Source organism: Solanum verrucosum, unplaced genomic scaffold (assembly GCF_900185275.1).
Source record: "Solanum verrucosum unplaced genomic scaffold, falcon-dt-bn FXZP01000117.1, whole genome shotgun sequence".
Classification (NCBI taxonomy): domain Eukaryota; kingdom Viridiplantae; phylum Streptophyta; class Magnoliopsida; order Solanales; family Solanaceae; genus Solanum; species Solanum verrucosum.
The window spans coordinates 2,253,853-2,267,146 of record NW_026020014.1 but is presented as its reverse complement, the minus strand read 5'-3'; the positions used below and the strand labels follow the sequence as shown (position 1 = coordinate 2,267,146).

The window sequence follows — 13,294 nt, the reverse complement described above, 5'->3', positions numbered from 1 at the left end:
TTACATTCTCGCTCACCTACCCTGATGAAAAATAACATTGAGAAAATTAATACATGCAATTGATAACTGCACAACCATCGGGATAAATATGATTCTTCACAGTCCTCTGTGCTCCATCTTTTTCACTTGTTTCACCTTTTCAAAATCTGCACCATGGAAATTCTTTTCTACTTCCCAGGCAAATTGAGACATGCAGTTGAAAGATGATTTTGCACCCTTCTCATCTGTAACTTCTCTCGGAAAAGGGATACGAGCTTCAAATACATCATTCAGAGGAGACTTGAACCGGACATCAAAACCTAATCTATCAACCCAAAGCATCTTGCCATCGCAAACCTGCAAGAAAAGAAATAAGTCAGGCTGAAGAAAAACCAGTTCAAAATCGTAACATACTTCTTTAGAGTACACAACAGACTAGGAAAACATTACATTCCTTGACCTGGAGCAAAACAACAACAACATGCTCAGTGTAGTCCCACAAGTGGGGTCTGGGGAGGGTAAGATGTACGCAGATCTTACATCTACCTTTGTGGGGTTAGAGAGGATGTTTCAGATAGATAGACCCTCTGCTCAAAAGAGAAGATGTTCGAACATGGTTGCAAGAAAATATTTAGATACAAAGAAAATGAAGCAACACATAGTAAAACACCATGAAGAATAAAAAACTACGCGATTACTAAAAACTACTACTGTTAAGGCTGCGGGGAGATAGGGCTAGCCTCCTGGCTTTCCCATCTAAAGGCGACAACACTCAAAAAGCTGAAGTTGTGTCATATCTTATCTAATCACCTCCCCCAATTCTTCTTCGGCCTACCTCTACCTCACTTAACTCCTGCTACAACCAACTTCTCACACCTCCTTACTGGCACATCCGTGCACCTACTCTTCACATGCCCAAACCATCTTAGCTTGCTTCCCTAACCCGGAGCACATATCAAATATGTAAACAATTAAGCATTCTACTAGACTACTAGGTAATGGATAACATTGCATGTCAATCTAAACTAAGAGAGCTTTTATTTGGTGAAAATGGAACATGGAGAAAATGACCAAATTGTACCTATCAAACTAGAAAAGAGAGTGAGACAACGATCAAACAGGAACTCTTGAGCCAGGTAAAAAGGCACATTATCAACTGCTAATGTGAACCTAGGGCCATCACGATGCCACTGCTAATCCTATTTCATGACCCAAAGCCTAAGCTCTGAGAAGTTTGATCATGTATGACCAGTGATTAGATTTACCAAAAGTTCTTTGTATATATATATCACTCTTGGAACTCTGATTGTTATTTATCTACAGTTATAATCTACAGTTCAACGATGGTCTATATGCCCTTACCCTAAAATTATTTTCTGGATCATGGGTTTATTAATATTCCACTGTCCCAAAAATGCTGTCCTGCTTTACTTTCTCAGTTATTCCAAACATTCTCTACCTTTCTAAGGTGGACAATGATAAATATCTTTCTCAACAGAATTTGGTCCTATAATTTGTTCTTCTCTTAACAAGAAAAGTCAAAAGTATGGTCGCGGGTATTTAGAACAAACATGGAACAACTCAAATTTACCGAGAAATTTATTGTTTCCAATCTCAAATTTTGATGGATAATGGGTTGGTCCCACTACCCTCCTTGAAGCAGAAATTTTTTTTTCACCTAGACCAATTATACTAAAAAACAGAACAAAAGTGAAAATTTTAAACTAAATTGGGAGTAAGAGAAAGTCATAATGTTAGGTTCATTACATACCTGGAAATCCAAATCTACATAGATGTTGCAAAACCGTAAGATGTCTTCCCTATTGTTAGTATTTATCTCGTCAATCATTCTTTCTGCAAAGTCTCGAAGAGGATCAGGGTTCGCTGACTTATAGTCTGATGAAGTGACCCAAATTCCATCCTGAAAGTATATCTCGTATAATTATCATTAATGTAACTGCACAATCAGTAATCAGCATGAACTACTATTCAGGGCAAAAAAATAGACTTGAATGGCTGCTTGGTATGGATAATGTAAATTTTTTTCTCACATATTTAAATACATGCTCTTACATAATTGACTTTAACTAACTTGTGTTCAAATGATAAGTAGGGTTACTAATACAAGTTGAATTATTTTTTATAACATATATACACTAACCAAACTTGCTTTCAATATGGAGATAAAAAAAGGTAAAACAATCTCTACTGAAGAAGACAAAACAAATCTATAAGTGGCCAATGGAAATCAACGAGATAAAGCATTCTTCATAGAAAATAGACTACAAACCTCTGCAAAATCTTCAATCTGAAGTACCCGTTCCACAGAAAGCAAAAATAAGCGATCCTCATCTACTTCATGCCCAAATTTTTTTTCCCAAACTGAATGAAGCTTCTAAAAGAAGAAACTTTAGTGTCATCAATGGAGAGTTCAGATTATCATGGAAGAAGGAAACTTGATAAAATTCATCACTAACGAAGCACCAGCTTATAACATATAACATTGTTGAAATTGGAGAAAAAAGAAGTGCACAGATTACTACTGTCAACAGCACACAATTCGTTGAAAAATAGTGAATACCATGCCCGGAGATAAATTTATCAGATCATATCATGAATATGTGATTGTGTATTTATTTCTTTCTAAATGACAATACTTTTTCCTACACTAGCAAAGCGTTGAAGAAGAGAAGGGTGGAATGAATAGGTGGTAAATCCTATATTTCATCACGTATACTGGAAATTAAAACTCTAGTGCGTGCTTATCACTCCCTCTATGTAAGTATTGAGATCCTAATTAATTTGAAAAGTAGTGTTGAGTTTAACCTTGGTGGAGCAGTGGAGGAAAAAGGGGAGGTGTAAATTGGATAATCCTTATCTGACCTTCAAAGCTGTGGTATCTTGTGGTTTTTGTAGTGTCCCCTGTATGGTGCACTGTGGAGTCCGCAACCCATATTGTTGCAACTGATATATCAAGTGGGTTAGATGAAATAGAGATATGGGAAAAAGCACAAAAAGTGAGTGAGAGAGAGAGAGAGATGTGACCTGAACAAGGAAGCTAGACTTGGAATTGAGAGCGAAACTGGAAGTTGAGTGATTGAGAAAGAGTACTGGAGTGCCATGAGGGTCAACAGCGAAACGTACACCAATACCTAAAGGCCAACCATCTTGGGTCGGGGTGGATAAAGTGCCATCTGAAGATAATTCCAGAATTGTTCTCGATACCTCAGCTGGGAATGGTTTGCCATTGTTGGTTAGAATTGGCTCAGAGACAACCGAAACTGCACACCCAATTGAAAATCTTGAACGTAGATTCAGCTTCGTTTTTGGGAACGTCAATTGACTTCCAATTCCAATTTTAGAGACATGAGTCCATAGGGAAAGAGTTGAAGTTGGAAGGTGGCTCGCCATTCCCTTTCTTCTCAACTCAAAAGGATTGGGACAACAAATTATGCCAAATCCAGCCTGGGGACACAAATTTTATTTTATTTTTTGGGTAAAAGAGACTCATTTTGTCTCAAAACTAAAGGATTATTTTTACACCTGTTTATTTTTATTTTTCAAGTGAAGAATTGTCGAGCTTTTAAAAATATTTCGCTTTGTTAACTGACTAGGAAACTTGGCTAATTTAAAATGAACTTTTTTATAAAATTAAGTAGAAATAAAAGGACGAATTCTATTTTGGTTTGAGTCGAGATTTGTGTTTCCACTTAAATAAAATAATTAAGAAAAAAAATAATATCTTCATATTAAGTTGACATCAGAGAAAACGATTAAGTTTTTTTTAAAAACAAATTGGCATAATAATGCTATAACATTTTTAAAAATCGAATTACCAAATTAAGGTTTTAATACAATATCGTGTCCATTCCCAATTAACTTTAATTCAAACACAATATCATTCATACATGAAAGTAATTAACTATTATTTAAAAATCAATCGAAGAACCAAATAGGCAATATAATTCACGGATTTTAATCAATTTCATACCAATAAAGAAATTCTGAATACATTATTTATGATAGCTCCCATAATATTTATTGAAAAAATTTACCTCTAATAATTTATAATTTCTTAAAAAAAAAAAAGCTAAAATTCTTAACCTAAAGTAATCTAAGAAGAGAATCTTATTTTCGATTCCAATAAAAAGAATTCATCTAATTAAGTATTTTCTTTAAATTGGGCATAATTCAAAAAATTTATTTTATAGAAGTACAAAAAAGATACTCAAAAATCTATATACCAATAACTAATATGTTAAAATAAATAAATAAAAGAAAGTAAAAAGAACAAAAAATGGAAGAAAAGGGTAATTTAAGGAAATATAAATAACATTGATGACGAGATTAAGGGGAAAAAATTAATAGCATTAATGATGAAATGATTTAAAATTTGGAAAAATGCAAAATAGATAAATTTTCAAGACAAATTTTTGAGAAATTTTTTTAAAAAAAAAAAAATATAAGAGAAAACGTAAAAATTGTTTTGATAAAATTAAATAATATTTGAATTAAGAAGAGTGTCATCATTTTCTATTTTTAACTTTATTATTTGGTATGGATATAATCGTATAGATCTTTAGCAGAAAAGATGATCTAATTTTTTATAAAAAATAAAATCAAATTACGTTAAGAAATATTAATATATATTTTACAAAACTATAATAACTCATTCCTTGTAATAAATAAATAAAAGAAAGTAATTTTAAAAAAAATGATTTAAGGAAATGATACAAATGACATTAATTATCAGATTAAGGTAAGGAAGTAAGAAAATTAGTGTGATTGTTGATGAACAAAATTAAATATGGTTACCTTTGTTATTTTTGTAAAATTTTAAAGTGAGACTTTTAGTCTTTTAAAATTAAAAAAATGTCAACAAATTAAAGTATAATTAAAGATAAAAAAAAAAATAAAAAAAAACAAACATTAATTAAAGGTGGTACATAAGGAAAAAAAGGGGAAAAATTAAATAATTTTTTAAAAAAAGAACAAAATTAGAAGAATAAAGAATGGAAAGAAATAATGTGAGCACTAATTTAGGATCCTCTCAGATTATAATTCACAATATAAATTTCTTCTTATTCTCCTACTAATTTAATATGAATTTAATGAATAAATTGATTTTTTCTCTAAATAATTCTTCTTATCATTCATTATTTTTTCTATAAGTTTTCGATCATAATGATTTTTTTTTCTCAATAAAAAATTTCTTGTAGAAAACAATATAGTGCAACATCCTTCAAAAAAAACATTCTTTTTTAAGTCAAATATTTATTACATGACTTTTCTTCTTATATCAATATCTTGAAGAATTATGAGATATTCGCTCTTTCTTTGTTCATAAAGAAATCATATTCTATCATCAGAAGAAGAAGTGATAAAGTTAAGGTGTCCATTTTTGTTGATTTTAATACTTCATTTTTTTATTTATTTTGTAGGCAATATAAATATAAATATTTGTAATTGTACAATGATTTTGAAATGTAAGATTCTTAACATATTTTAGATTCCTAATAATTTTATTTTTTGCGCTTTTTTGGTCTTGATTATTAATTTTTTTATTTCTTTTATCCTTAAGTTTTGAATACATAATTATATGCTCAGTTATTAGTAATATATTTGATTTTTTTATAAAAAAAATGGCGCAATTTGTAGTTAGTCGATCATATAGAATATCATACTAAACAAGATATTAGATTAATTCTTGCATAAAATTAATTTCAATTTTCGGATATCTAATGCTTACCGTCAATGATCTGATTATTATTTTACACTAAAGTCGACGAAATTTTGTCCATTCTGAGATCTTTTCTCTTAATCTCTAAATTTGCTTCCAATGAGTTTTGTTGTTTCTGTTTTTCTTTTTTCGGTACTTGTTATCCTTCTCCCCTTCTTGATTTTTCTTTTATTTATTTGGTATGTTGTTGAATTTTTTTCTGTTTGATACGTGCATGTTCAATGAAACTTGTTTGATATTCCTGAAAAGTTAAAAAGTAAAGAAATGAAGAAAAACAATTAAAACAAAGAAGATGTTTGAAAGACAATCATAAAAAGAAATGAAATATTGAGAAAGGAGCTAATCAAACCATGATTTTTTCTACACTCCATCAATAATGAACACATCAATATCAGTTGGTGAATAACTTTTACCATATTTTTAAAAATGATTTGTGATTATCTACCCTATCTATATATAATGTAAAGAGAAACATAGACAAGGTGATGTGGCACCTCTCTATGACCTTCATTCTTTTTTCTACTTTTTTGAGATTATTTTTCTTAATTCTTTTCATTAATTCTTTTATTTATTAAATAAAAAAAACAATCATATTTACTATTCTAATTTAATCTAATGAGTTACAAAAAACCTCCATCTATTCATATTCTCTACTTAAATAACATGTCTCTTCAACTTATTCTTATGCTTATCAAATCCATAAATTACAATCATCTAAGGAGTTGTTGATTATTCATTTTTCATTTTTCATTTTTCTCATTCTTACTTTTTATTAGTGTAGTTTTTTTCTCATTCTTTCTTTTTATTAGTGTAGTTTTTCTCTCATTCTTTCTTTCTAATAGTGTGGTTTTTTTTTCTCTTTTAAAAAAAATAAAAATTATTCTTCATCTTTTCCATAAGAAATCATAGAAAAGATAGTGACATGATATGTTCTTCACTTTGAAGAAGATCAAAGATATATTCTTCAAATATTCAATATAAAGAGATCAATGCTCACATTAATTAGTACAAGATCATCAAAATGAAGAAGGAAGTTTAATTATGTTGAAAGATTCATCAAGAGAGATGATCATATTAGTATAAAGTAAATGAAGTTGCACCTCTCTTTGGCCAAAGATTCTATTTATCTTTTTTCCACAATTTTTCATATTTTTCTATTTATAGTACAAAAAATAAATATATCAATTACTACTCCTCTATTTATTGTTATACTTAAATATCTGAAAAATTATTTATACTCATTATTATTCTTTGTTACAAAAAATTAAAAGTCTCAATATTTACTACTTTAATATTTCAAGACATTTGTCTATTTTTTTATTGTATTTTTTTTTCGTCTTTCACTTTTGTTAAACATAATGGAGTAGTACAAAAAGAGAAGAAGTTGATTTGCTTGCTTTCCTAATAAAACTTAAACACCCAACAAATGTTGAATAGTTAATGAGTTTTTTTTGGTCTTCCCTATTTTATTTTTTCCTTCTTTTATTTATTTTAAATTCTTATCTCCATAACCTATACCTAATTGAACTTTTACTTTAATTAATATTATTAACTCTTTCTCTTTAAATTTTTATATTCATAACCCCCAACTATTTAATTTCAAAATTTAAGATACCTTATGATATTAATTTCTTGAATTTTGTTTATGTAAATTAATTTTTTTTTCATTAGATTCCTACTCAAGATTATTATTTTTATTTCATATTTGAAATGGTGATATTCTATATTATTGTTATAGTATAAGATTTATACTTTAGTTTGACTCCATGAAAAGACTCTTGCATATGGATAGAAGGGGTGCCTAATAAAAGCTCAAAAATAATTGCATTGATTATATAATTTTTATCATCTTTGTTTTTGTGATTAAGGACTTGACAAAATTGTGTTGTTGTTTTTCTCTTTTTACTTACTTTTTCATATATGCTCTCTCTCTATATATTTTTTAAAATTTAGGTTCTTATAAATTTTTTAATTTTACTAAATTACATTTTCATTTAGGCTCAAATTAGTTATTTGTAACCTTGTCAGAACACAACTAACTACGCTAATAAACGTTTAAATTTTATTACTCATGGCTAAAAAATGCATATTAAGTATTGAAATACGAAATTATTAGGTATTTCTTATGGTGAAGAACCATTTAAATTTGTCCATTTCTTCTCCTTCTAATGAATCACCATAATAAGATAAGCTATATACGAAAAATTAGCAATAGAGGTTTATTTAGATGATAATGAAAAATAGAGAATAAAAGAAAAAACAAGGACAAAGAAAGGATTAAATATCGAAGAAGAAATGAAATAGAAATATTTATCTCTATTTCCTCCTATTTTTAGTTTCATCATTTATTTTTCCGAACTAAAGGTAGATTCACTGGATAGTAAATTTATCATTTGACAAAAATAAGAAAAAAAAATCAAGTCCTTAAATATGTTTATCCGAATTTTATGTATTAACATCATAATATATGAATTTTTTTCTTAATAAATTAGTCTTTTATTTTTGAAAAACATTTGATAATAAAAATGTAATTCACTTAATTAAGCTCTAATTCTTCAAAAATATTTGTATTGTGATTTTATCACTTTTCTTATTTTTGTGTTTGATTTTTTATTTTTTGTATCATAATTATTTTTTAAAATAAATTTACATATATATTTCATAACTGCGAGAAGCGCGGCTAAATTCCCTAGTAAATATTAGAGAAAACTGTTGTCATTCTCTCATATAGGCTATTCACAATTATTTATTTCCCTTTTAATTACTAATTAGATGTGCTACAGTTATGTGTATTAAAAATGACATAACTGCCACTAATATATTTAACATATTTGTTTCTTTATCTTATTCAATTAATAGAAGAAATAGAAAGAAAATTGTTGTCATTCTCTCATATAGGTTATCAACAACTATTTATTTTCCTTTTAATTTGTAATATTTATGTGCTACACTTATGGGTATTAAATATGACATAACTGCAATTAATATATTTAACATATTTGTTTCTTTATCTTATTCAATTAATAGAAGAAATAGGAAAAAAAGTTTTAAAAAATGAGAAATAAATAAATAGGAGTACTGGTCATAGAGAGGTGCTACATAGGATTGCTTACATTCAACTTTATATATATAGAGAGAGAGATTCGTAATTGTCCAATGATTTTGAAATGTAAGATTCTTAACATATTTTAGATTCCTAAAAACTTTAAAAATACTCATAATAATTTTATTTTTGCGCTTTTTTGGTCTTGATTAATAATTTTTTATTTCTTTTATCCTTAAGTTTTAAACTAATATATTTGATTTTAAAAAAAAAGAAGGGAATATGGTGTAATTTGTAGTTAGTCGACCATATAGAATATCATACTAAATAGGATAGTAGATTAACTCTTGCATAAAATGAATTTCAATTTTCAAATATCTAATGCTTACCGTCAATGATCTGACTATTATTTTACGCTAAAGTCGGCGAAATTTTGTCCATTCTGAGATCTTTTCTCTTCATCTCTAAATTTGCTTCCAAGGAGCGTTGTTGTTTCTGTTTTCTTTTTTCGGTGCTTGTTATCCTTCTTCCCTTCATGATTTTTCTTTTATTTATTTGGTATGTTGTTGATTTTTTCTCTCTTTGATACGTGCATATTCAATGAAACTTGTTTGATGTTCCTGAAAAGTTAAAAAGTAAAGAAAGGAAGAAAAACAGTTAAAACAAAGAAGATGTATGGAAGACAATCATAAAAAAAATGAAATATTGAGAAAGGAGATAATCAAACCATGATTTTTTCTACCACTCCGTCAATAATGAACGCATCAATATTAGTTGGTGCATAACTTTTACCATATTTTTAAAATTAATTTGTGATTATCTTCCCTATTTTAAATATTAGAGAAAACTGTTGTCATTCTCTCATATAGGTTATTCACAACTATTTATTTCCCTTTAAATTTCTAATATAGATATGCTATAGTTATGGGTATTAAAAATGACATAACTGTCACTAATATATTTAACATATTTGTTTCGTTATCTTATTCAATTAATAAAAGAAATAGGAAGAAAACTATTGCTATTCTCTCATATAGGTTATCAACAACTATTTATTTCCCTTTTAATTTGTAATATTTATGTGCTACAGTTATGGGTATTAAATATGACATAACTGCTATTAATAAATTTAACATATTTGTTTCTTTATCTTATTCAATTAATAGCAGAAATATGAAGAAAAATTCAAAAAATGAGAAAAAAGATTAATAAGAATACTGACCATAGAGATGTGCCACATAAGATTGCTTACATTCAGCTCAATACCATGTTTGCCAGACGTGGCCTTAGCCAAACTGATATGCTTGTATTATCAGGTACTCACTCTGTCCTAATTTAGCTGCCTTACTTTCTTTTTTTTTAAACCCGATCTCTTTGTATACTATTTAGTAAGTTTTTCTATTGGCATAATACATAATATACCCTTTAACTTCGCCTTTACTGACATTTGTGTTCTCCAATTTTGGGTGTGCACAAGTAGACACTTGTATAAAGTTGAACAAACAGACACACATGTTTCACGTAACATCTTACATGAAAATTTGCGTTTTACATGTATTATGTGACATAAGACTCATGTATCTACTTATTCAACTTTATACAAGAATGTAATTTCTTAATTTAATAAGTCTTTAATTTTAACAACCTATATATTTAGAAATATAAAACTAAGGAACATTTTGATACATTATTCAAGAGTACTCCATTATTCAATAACAAATTGATTTTCCAAATTTTTTTATGAGAAAGCCCTGAACAATTCAAGGGTATTTTAGTAACATCAGTAATCACCGGACAAAAATTAGTAGCAGAGAGCGATGAGAAAAAGTTGAAAGAGAAATGGCGTCGAATGCAGCTGCGCCGTTTTGGAGATCGGCGGGGATGACTTACATAACATACTCAAATCTGTGCGCCAATCTGGTCAGGAATTGCCTTAAGGAACCTTACAAGTCCGAAGCCCTCACTCGGGAAAAGGTCCACTACACTATCAGCAAATGGGCTGATGGCAAGCCTCAGAAACCTAGTAAGCAATCACATCCTTTTGTTGCTTCATAAATTTATGATTCGATTGCTTACTTGGTCTTCTTTACTGTTTTGATTGTCATTTTATTGTTTCAAATTCGCTGCTGATTAGACGGGCCTGTCTTTTTAGGGCCTTTTAAATGTTTTAAGGCTAATGTGTTATTTTGGGGTTTCCCCAATTATCAATTAATCTAGGGTTTGTGTTCCTGCTGGAGATTACATTTCTCGATTCTATGATATGTGTGTGTGACTATTGTCCTCTGTGCTGTTCTATGCATCCCCTGTTTGGCCTTATTTGGGTCCTTACATGAAGATTGAAGGACATTTCGCTATGTTACAGTATCCTTCCTAGAGTTAGCTTTTACCTATTGGTTCATGCCGTAGGTTGAGAAATGTGAGGTCTATTCAGAAAAAAAAACACTATGCAATTTTTTTTCCATTTGTCTAAGCCTTGATAAACAACATTACTCGTACTTGTGCTGATGGAAAGTAGCATGTAATTAGTTGATGTGCGTGCAAGTTGGCCCTGACACCATGGTACTCCCTTTGTCCCTATTTACTTGACAGACATAGTGAGTTTACCATTTTACCCCTATTAATTAATGGAATTCCAAAATCAATTTACTCTACTTTTTTCAAAAACACGAACTCTCTAAATAAAATTGAGGGTATAATATGTAAAAAATAGTCTTTTCTTGATTTGTCAAAAATGATAAGTAAAAAGTCAAAATTGGACAAGTAAAAAGGGACAGAGGGAGTATAAAAAAAGGAGTTAGTTTTACCTTTATCAAATTATAATTAAGATTACGACAATGATTTCCTTGCTGAATGATTTTTCCAATAACTTTACTGTGGGAAGTTGAAATGTGACTAGGATCAAGTGTTGTTAAGTTTACTGCAAGCCCTTTAAATCAGTGATCTCAGTGCATTTAAATCTATTCTTGTTTTTTTGGGGGGGTTTCGTCCTTCTTGTCGTAATTATATGCCCCAAAGGTCCCCTTTGTGCCACTGTTTTTAATATTGTTAGTATTAGTATTTGAATTCATTCCTCAGTGGCCAGTGCCCATAACTTATGCTGGATTTGACAATTTTATGTCTTCAAGACATATATCCTTCTTTCCATTGATGTCTAATTTAGAGATTATGTCGCCGTGAAATTAGAGATTACATCCTCAATTATCAGAATACATCAACCTATCAGTTGCTTCTTTTATCAAAAGAAAGCATTCTCAACTGTCTGAACACATGCCATGTTACTTGAGGTCCTATATGACCAGAATTTTAACTCTACAACAACAACAATTATGCTTCAGCCCCAAGCAAGCTGGGGTCAGCCCTTGTTTTGCTGATAGAGGATTAATCAAATGCTTAAGCTTAACCTTGTCGTTCCTTATCCACTGCAGTTCATGTATTGGCCCATTTGTGAATTCCATGTTATGTATTTCCATATTATGTATGTTCCCTTAAAAACTATTACTTATAATTATTTTCTAGTCTTTGGTTGAGTATAAACTTAGGGGATGTATGACAATATTAGAAGTGTGGATTGGGCATGAATAAGGTGCTTTGGTGATATTTTGGGGTACTGGAAGTTTGATAATAATGTTTGTCAACCAAGTGCAATGTTTTATTTGTATATAAAACTGAGAAATGTACATATTGAGTGAAATACAACTTAATAGAGGAGGAAGTAGAGGATCAGAATGGCTGGACGTGGGACTGTAATCTACAATTCTGTTATAGACATGCATGCATCTTCTCTTTAATTGGATTTGGCTTCTACATGCTGGAACAACTAAATGATTGAATCTATGAAAATTTAGGAATTTAGCTTGTTGTGCGACTTCTTTTTAATTAGTAAGAATAGTCTTATCAGAATCCGTGTTCACGTGTTGATGTGGTGCTTGGATTTATAAAGTAAGCAAGCTACTACATGAAGATTGATACAATAAGATAAAAGATAAAAGTTGTGTAATTGTGTCGTATGTTCAATGTGCTTCTTTCTTTAGTGCATTTACAGATAGGATATGTGTGTGTTCCTTGTGGTGTTTCAGATACTTCATTATTTTGATGGGTTTGGAGAATGGGGTTGACCTAGGCTATAATTGTCATACTGGCTTGAGAAACATTAGGTTTTCCAAATGCTTACTGATAAACATTTCTGCTGATCTTTTCCACAGCCATCCGCTCAGATACTCCGGAAGATTGAAAATAAGGTTGAATCTCAGGCATTGTTTCTTCTCGAGTGTCTTTGTACTGCGTCAGCACTATACAGAGTGCATGTCTGCTGGAGGTTGATTTGGGACCTTTTTATCTTTCAATAATATAGCCAATAGAATTTGATCTTTTCTGTTGGATGCATGTCAGATGATATAGTTTTTCTCGTGTTATGTTGAATCTTTAATTGTTTTGAAATCCAAGTGAATTGATGATCACGAGTTTGCATTAAGGGACAATATAACATTTAACATTTAACAATATAGGCAAGTTTATAAGAATGTCAACAATGT

The 13,294-nt window shown here is 29.6% G+C and overlaps 2 protein-coding genes across 2 annotated transcripts; one reads left to right on the top strand and one right to left on the bottom strand.

Moving 5' to 3' along the window:
- Positions 1 to 89: 89 nt before the first annotated feature.
- LOC125820642 (glutamyl-tRNA reductase-binding protein, chloroplastic) lies at positions 90 to 3,419 on the bottom strand. The gene is made up of 5 exons (XM_049500055.1): positions 3,025 to 3,419; positions 2,863 to 2,943; positions 2,270 to 2,374; positions 1,751 to 1,900; positions 90 to 336 (listed from the first exon to the last, which is right to left on the bottom strand). The coding sequence occupies exons 1-5, from the start codon at positions 3,388 to 3,390 to the stop codon at positions 97 to 99; spliced, it is 942 nt and encodes a 313-aa protein (XP_049356012.1). The 5' UTR covers positions 3,391 to 3,419; the 3' UTR covers positions 90 to 96.
- A 7,089-nt stretch (positions 3,420 to 10,508) lies between these two features.
- Positions 10,509 to 13,233, top strand: LOC125820733 (ATP synthase subunit epsilon, mitochondrial-like). The gene is made up of 2 exons (XM_049500158.1): positions 10,509 to 10,785; positions 12,965 to 13,233. Exons 1-2 carry the CDS (start codon positions 10,602 to 10,604, stop codon positions 12,991 to 12,993), a joined length of 213 nt encoding a protein of 70 aa, XP_049356115.1. The 5' UTR covers positions 10,509 to 10,601; the 3' UTR covers positions 12,994 to 13,233.
- The last annotated feature ends 61 nt before the right edge of the window (positions 13,234 to 13,294 follow it).

Coding starts and splice junctions, on each gene's coding strand:
- LOC125820642 (XM_049500055.1), bottom strand. CDS start 3,390: ATGGCGAGCCACCTTCCAACTTCAACTCTTTCCCTATGGACTCATGTC. Junction 2,375..2,862: donor AAGATACCACAGCTTTGAAG/GTCAGATAAGGA, acceptor TTCTTCTTTTAG/AAGCTTCATTCAGTTTGGGA. Junction 1,901..2,269: donor AGATTGAAGATTTTGCAGAG/GTTTGTAGTCTA, acceptor ATATACTTTCAG/GATGGAATTTGGGTCACTTC.
- LOC125820733 (XM_049500158.1), top strand. CDS start 10,602: ATGGCGTCGAATGCAGCTGCGCCGTTTTGGAGATCGGCGGGGATGACT. Junction 10,786..12,964: donor TGGCAAGCCTCAGAAACCTA/GTAAGCAATCAC, acceptor TCTTTTCCACAG/CCATCCGCTCAGATACTCCG.